Source organism: Tauraco erythrolophus, chromosome 18 (genome assembly GCF_009769465.1).
Source record: "Tauraco erythrolophus isolate bTauEry1 chromosome 18, bTauEry1.pri, whole genome shotgun sequence".
NCBI lineage: Eukaryota > Metazoa > Chordata > Aves > Musophagiformes > Musophagidae > Tauraco > Tauraco erythrolophus.
In genome coordinates, this window is record NC_141482.1 from 2,000,028 (window position 1) to 2,007,228 (window position 7,201).

The window sequence follows — 7,201 nt, forward strand, 5'->3', positions numbered from 1 at the left end:
AGAGAAGGCTCCGGGGAGACCTTCCAGCACCTTCCAGTACCTAAAGGGGCTACAAGAAAGCTGGAGAGGGGCTTTGGACATGGGTGTGTAGTGACAGGACAAGGGGCAATGGCTTTAAACTGAAAGAGGGGAGATTTCCATGGGATCTAAGGAAGAAATTCTTCCCTCTGAGGGTGGTGAGGCACTGGCACAGGTTGCCCAGAGAAGTTGTGGCTGCCCCATCCCTGGCAGTGTTCAAGGCCAGGCTGGATGGGGCTTTGGGCAACCTGGTGTAGTGGAGGGTGTCCCTGCCCATGGCAGGGGGGCTGGAACTGGATGATCTTTGAGGTCTCTTCCAGCCCAAACCCTTCCATGATTCCATGGGTGGGAGCACCACGGGGGTGGTGTCTGCACAAAGGTCCTGTCTGAACACAGGCGGCAGCTGGCACGGGTCATGCCTGGACACGAGTGGCCCCTGTACGAGTGACATGCCGAGGCGCTGTGGGTGCTGCTGGGCACGGACGGTGCAGCACGGGCACGGGGCACGCCGGGGCGGGGACGGGGGGTCCGCACGTCAGGAGCACGCGCGTCGTGCCCGCACGCGGGTGGCGGTGGCCCGCCCGGGCACACGGGGCACCCCCAGCCGGCGGGCTCCGCCCGGGGCACGGTGGCGGCGCGGTGCCGGGGCACGTTCTGCGGCCGCAGCCCCGCGCGGCCCGTCCCGGCGGCGGCGCGGTGCCATGGCGCCTCCCGGCCAGCGGGGGCGCTGTCGCCGCCCGGCGCCGCTCTGCCCCGCGGCCCCCCCCCCCCCCCCCCCCGCCGGAAGAAGCCGCGCCGCGTGCGTCGCGCCGCCCGTTGCCGGTGCGGCCCGTCCCGTCGCCGCCGCAGCGCCCGGCCCCGGCCCGCCATGGCTGTCCGCGCCAGCTTCGAGAACAACAACGAGCTGGGCTGCTTCGCCAAGCTGACCAACGCCTACTGCCTCGTGGCCATCGGCGGCTCCGAGAACTTCTACAGGTGAGCGAGCCCCGGCGGCCCCGCCCGGCCCGGCGAGCCCCGCGGCGGCCCCGCCATCACGGCGCTTTCTCCTTGCAGCGTCTTCGAGGGGGAGCTGTTCGGGACCATCCCGGTGGTGCACGCCTCCATCGCCGGCTGCCGCATCATCGGCAGGATGTGTGTGGGTAGGTGGCGGGATCGGGCCCGGGCGGGGCCCCGGGGCGAGGAGAGCCCTGGAGGGGCTCCGGTGGCATCACGGAATGGTTTGAGTTGGAAGGGACCTCAAAGATCACCCAGTCCCAGCCCCCCTGCCATGGGCAGGGTCACCTTCCACTACACCAGGTTGCCCAAAGCCCCATCCAACCTGGCCCCATCCAGGGATGGGGCAGCCACAGCTTTTCTGGGCAACCTGTGCCAGTGCCTCACCACCCTCCGAGGGAAGAATTTCTCCCTTAGATCCCATCGAAATCTCCCCTCTTTCAGTTTAAAGCCATTGCCCCTTGTCCTGTCACTACACGCCCTTGTCCAAAGCCCCTCTCCAGCTTTCTGGTAGCCCCTTTAGGTACTGGAAGCTGCTGGAAGGTCTCCCCGGAGCCTTCTCTTCTCCAGGCTGAACAGCCCCAACTCTCTCAGCCTGTCTCCATAGCAGAGGTGCTCCAGCCCTTGGATCATCTTGTGGCCTCCTCTGGACCTGCTCCAGCAGCTCCATGTCCTTCTGTTGTTGGGGACCCCAGAGCTGAACACAGCACTGCAGGGGTGTCTCACAAGACCAGAGTAGCAGGAAAACAGCCCGTGACATACTGCAGGTTTCACCGTGGTGGGGAATCCAACAGGCGGTAGCCTTCAGCCTCAGGGGTTTGGTTTTGATTCCTCGAGTGTGTGAAGAGGAGGAGTGAAGATGGAAAAAGTAAAAGTTGCCCAATAACAAAGAGCTGAGGTAGTGAGAAGTGTTTGCTCCTCCAGGCTTGAAGGTGTGTTAAAGATGTGTGCAAGTCTACTTTCTGGTAAACTGGGAGAAGCTTCTTTTTCCTGCAGGTTAATGGTTCAGTGCCAGCACTGGAAGGGCAGAGTGCCGTTAACAAAGGTGGAAGTCAGAGAAAAGTCTTTCACCTGTCTCTGCCTAGTGGGACCCTATTCAGCCAGACAAACTTCTTGCTTGAGTTTTGTTCCTGCCAGTGTTCTCGTCCATCCTATCTTTCTGCTTTGTTGCAGTGAAGCAATGCCAACAAGCAGTATCCGTACTTCTTGTGGGGCAGTTGACATCCATGGGGGAAATTCCTGGTCAAAAGGTTTCATTGGGAACCTTGGGCTTCCTTTAGCTGTGTTGGAAAGGAGAAATTTTTAGAGATGGTGCCGTTCACCCATTTCTGCTCTGAGACATGTCTGTGCCTCATCCTGTTTTTCTCTTGCCTGTGGGGCTGTGTTGGTTTTAAATGGTGATGTTATGTCTCTTGGGCTGAATTCCGGGCTTGGGAGGAGCAGACAGGACAAGGGCGATTGAAGCCATTATACGAACAGCAGGAAAGTAGGAAACTCTGTGGAAACACTGTGGGTTTTTTGGGTTTTTCTGATCATTTTAGGAAACAGACATGGACTGTTGGTCCCAAGCAGTACGACAGACCAAGAGCTTCAACATATCCGTAATAGCCTCCCAGATTCCGTGCGAATTCAGCGAGTAGAGGAGCGTCTCTCAGCGCTGGGCAATGTCACTACCTGCAATGACTACGTGGCTCTTGTTCACCCGGATCTCGACAGGGTGCGTGGCTCTGTAATGCCTTTACAGTCCCAGTGGAACGCTCGCCGAGGTTTTGGGGTCTGTGGTTTTGGGGAGTGCTGTGTGTGGTACAAGGAGCAGAAGGTCTGTGCTGACGCCACGCAGGAGGCTGTGCTGCCTCCTGTTTCCTTTCTCCTCAAGAGAGAAGTCTCAGAAATGGACTTCGGACTTCTGACTTGGTGTCAGTTGGTCTGCCTCTTTTCCTATATTTATCTCCGGGGATGTGGACCCTGCCCCAAGCCTGGTGTGTGCCCTTGTTCAGCACGCTGTCACGGGTGCTCTTTGTAGAAGGCAAGGAGGGAGGTATGGAAGCGTATTGCTGGGTGCAATTTGCTTTGCATGTGTAAGATGGAATGAAAAAAAGAGTGTGCACGTGTGTAATAAAGAGTTCAGTAAAGCAGAGTTTGGCCAGGGCTACAGCAGTAGTTGCAAACTGCTCCTGAGCAACTGAAATTTGTGATGGTTGAGAGGAAAATGGAAGGTTCTTGTGTGAAAGTTTAAATTAAAGGCAGAGGAGACAAAGTTGCTGCTACTTTATGTTTGAGAGCTGATATCTTAATAGTATTAGAGAGAGGTGGGTTGTACTACTAAAGGTCCTCACAGTGTTTGCGTTAAAGGTGAGGAAGAAATGGGTCTTGGTGTTAGGAGTGCAAAGGGAAAAACGGGAGATGGGGGAAGGCAATGGTCTTTGCAGCATATTATGTTTAAAACAAGTGTAAAAAGTAGGATAAGATGGCCAGAGAGGGAGAAATCAAAATAATTCACAGTGAAAACCTGGAGGGGAAGAAGGTTCTTAAAGTTCTACAGAAAGATAAGACAATTTTGTCCCAGTGGTCTGGGGCAGAGAGGACCAGTTCACAGGGAATGCCCAGAGAACAGGTATTGGCACAGCTAACGTACCACCAGTATCCCTCAGGAAGGGAGGAGAAGAGCATAAAGGGCACGGTGTTGTGTTTGGTGTGACTCAGCTCAGTGTGCACAGGGAACTGGGAACATCTAGAACAGAGCTTGAGTAAACGTCGTGTAACAATTGGATTGCAGTGGATTGTGAAAGTGTGGGCAGGCTTTCTAGGGGGAGGATCCCAGCTGATGGCTGTATGCAGGAACAGCTTGCCTTCTACAACACTGCTACTCAAATTCTACAATACTGTTTTCCTGAGGAGTTTACTCTCCCTTTCTGCTTGCAGGAGACAGAAGAGATCTTGGCAGATGTGCTGAAGGTGGAGGTTTTCAGACAAACGGTGGCAGATCAGGTGCTGGTAGGAAGCTACTGTGTTTTCAGTAACCAAGGAGGAATTGTGCATCCCAAAACTTCAATTGATGATCAGGATGAACTGTCTTCACTGCTCCAGGTCCCACTCGTGGTAAGGCATTCATGGGTTTGCGTTTTCTCTTGCCACCCTCTTCCCCCCCAGTTCTCAGTTTTAATGTTGCTGCATCTTGTGAGCTTGTAGATACTGTTTTCTCTGCAGTGCTCTTCCAGGTGGGAGACGAGGAGAAGACTTGAACAGGACAAGTCTCCTGAGACATTCTCCCTGTCTTTTCTGAGTCTGAATAAGCTGCTCAGCACCTTTAGTTTGCTCCTGAAACACTGCTCTGCTGGGATTATGCAAGTTTATGCCAAAGGCAGTGTTTAAAAAAATTAGGTAATAAAATCCCGTGCCTGCTCAGTTGGATTTGTGAATTCCACGATTGCTCTGCCTTTATGCTTCCTACTTGTTAGATTTTATTTCACCAAATGTCACACAGTTTTCTCTCTGGACATTAAAGGCTGTCCATTAGTCTTTTACCTGAAATCTTTATAACTTTGTTGATGGCAGAAGCTGTGTTTTTTTTTGAGGAGTGTGAGCTGAGTCCCCACTAAAGACTTGTGATAAGGATGTGTAACTGTGGTGGTTTAGCCCAGCTGGCAACTAAACACCAGGCAGCTGCTCACTCAGCCTCCCCACCCCTGGAGATGGGGAAGAGAATTAATGAGGAAAAGGGAAAGAGACTCGTGGGTTGAGATAAAAACAATTGAATAATAATTATAATAAAAACAAAAGTAATAATAATAATATGCAAATAGATATATGTATATAAAATAATATATACAAACAAGTGATGCACAGTGCAATTACTCACCACTTGGTGACTGATGCCTGTCCTGTCCTGGAAAGCAATCCTGAAACAGATGAGTCCCAACACCACAATCCCGGACAAGCGAGAGGCCCGGAAAGGGAAAGACAGAGAGAGAGAACTCTAAGAGATCAAGAGAGCCCTCGGAAGAGAAGAGCTTCTTCCTGGTCATCCATATCCTGGGCACGACATTGCGTGATATGGAATACTCCATAGGCCAATTCAGCCCTCAATCCGAGGTCTAAATTCAAACCACGAGGGCAGTTGTGGGCCCTTTGTCCCAGCCATGCCCCCCCAGCCTGTTGTGCTCCTGCACACGGACAAAAACACGGGAAGCTGAAAAGTCCTTGATGTCCCAGCACCAGCTGTAACCATCAGTGCACTATCGACATTCTGCTCACAGCAAATCCCAGACTAAACCCAACCACAGAGCTCTTCCAGCTGCAAAAAAGGAAAACCACGTCTGTCCCAGGACAGTGACGGAACGCGTTGCTGTCGGCACGCCCCGCTGACTCTTGCCCTTTGTTTCTGCCAGGCCGGAACGGTGAACCGCGGCAGCGAGGTGATCGCGGCCGGGATGGTGGTGAACGACTGGTGTGCCTTCTGCGGGCTGGACACCACCAGCACGGAGCTCTCCGTCATCGAGAGCATCTTCCGGCTGAACGAAGCCCGGCCAAGCACCATTGCGACCAACATGAGGGATTCTTTGATTGACAGGTAAGGACAACCAGGTCTGTGTAAAATGGTGGTCAAAACAGGCAAGACTTTACTATGAAACTAGCTCTTTTCACAGTTGATGTGTCTTTTTTTTTAATTATTTGGTTTTTATTTTTTTACTTCCTCTTTCGTTCTGTTGGGTTACTGACAACAATTGCCTCGTTGCGGAAGGGTTTGTTTCCTTGTAGCTGACGAGCCTGCTTAGTCCTGTATGGAGAGTGTTTTGTGGCAGTCACAATAATTTTTGTGAGAAATAGTAGCCATTTCAACTTGCAGATACTGTTTCTTTTCCTAGCTGTTCAGTGCTTAGCTACGACATAAATGGATTTTTTTTTAAATGAATCTTGTATTAAAAGTTAAAACGCCTGTGACTTTGCTTAATATCTTGGCTTTTCGTTGTTGTAGCCCATAAAATCATTATTTCAAATGCCTGCTACAGCCGTTTCTGGAGCCAAAAAAAACTTTGGAGCTTGTCTGCTGCTGCCTTAATTTTTTTTTTTAAGGCTTTTTGTCAAAGGTTTTGTCCAAGTTACCTTTTAATGGGAGGCAGGTTTTCTTGTTCTCTGCCTGGCGTGTGGTGGTACAGGACTTTCCCCACTCATTAATGTGCACGCATTTTTTTTACAAGGTCTGGGCACACGTATAGGTGAGTGCCCTGTGCAAACCTCATTTGGGCTTTCATCTGATTGCGACTCTTTCAGTCACTGCTGTGCTGCTGGAGGTGTTGAGTTGCCCCCATAACTTGGTGGCTGGGTTCTGTTACCGTAGAATGTATGAGAATGGTTTGTGGCATAAGGAAAAAATAGGGCATTCCTTGAATGAAGAGTTCTTTGCTGCCCCGTCACGGTTCCTGTGTAAAGCCTTGATGTCTCTGAGCATAACAGAGCCATGATTCAACTTGCACTGAGCAAAAGCGTGTCCCTTTTGCGTTGGCCAGCTTGACCAGTCTGTTCTTACGGCTGGCCATTAGCAGCTGCTGGGTCTGCTTCCCTCTGCAGAGTGTTCTCGGAAGGGAAATTTCTACTGGGCCTTTGGAATTGGAGGTTGAGAACTGACTGTACTGATGTTTTGAAATGCCTTTACTGGTGTTTTGAAATGCCTTCTGCACTCACCGGCTGGTGCTTGTCTGCTAAATCTCCTTTCTGTTTTGTCTTTTTAGCTTGACATGAGCAGAGTCGGTTCCTGCTTTCCAGAAAGCTCCTAAGGAGTGAAGTGTCAAGCTGCACTTTGGATTACAGACATCTAGAGCTTCTGATGTTTCTGCAGGCCCTGCCCGAGGAAGAGGCTACAAAAGCAACTTTTTGTAATGTTTTGTAAACCAAGTGTTATTACAAAACCTGACAAATAACATGTATCAGTTACAAATAAGGAATGTTCTCTATCTCTTCGCTGACATTTTCCAGTCCTTCAGCTGCGCTTTCTCTTTGTGGTGCTGTCTGAGCCCCTCGAATTAGCCCACAATATTTACTCTTGTGGCTCTTGGATATTGATCACTAGAGATTGTTTTGCCTTAAATAATGCACCGGTGTTCTGCTGCACAGCAGTCTGTTCAGCACGTGCATGGCACTGCCCTCTCTCTCCACGCTCTCGCTAAAGAGTGATGTTTCTGCTGGAGGTAGA

General features: G+C 51.4%; 1 protein-coding gene across 1 annotated transcript; it reads left to right on the top strand.

Annotated features, from left to right (window-relative positions):
- The first annotated feature begins 873 nt into the window (after positions 1-873).
- EIF6 (eukaryotic translation initiation factor 6) lies at positions 874-6,962 on the top strand. The gene is made up of 6 exons (XM_086622913.1): positions 874-993; positions 1,072-1,157; positions 2,553-2,728; positions 3,934-4,110; positions 5,400-5,581; positions 6,741-6,962. The coding sequence occupies exons 1-6, from the start codon at positions 887-889 to the stop codon at positions 6,748-6,750; spliced, it is 738 nt and encodes a 245-aa protein (XP_086479039.1). The 5' UTR covers positions 874-886; the 3' UTR covers positions 6,751-6,962.
- The last annotated feature ends 239 nt before the right edge of the window (positions 6,963-7,201 follow it).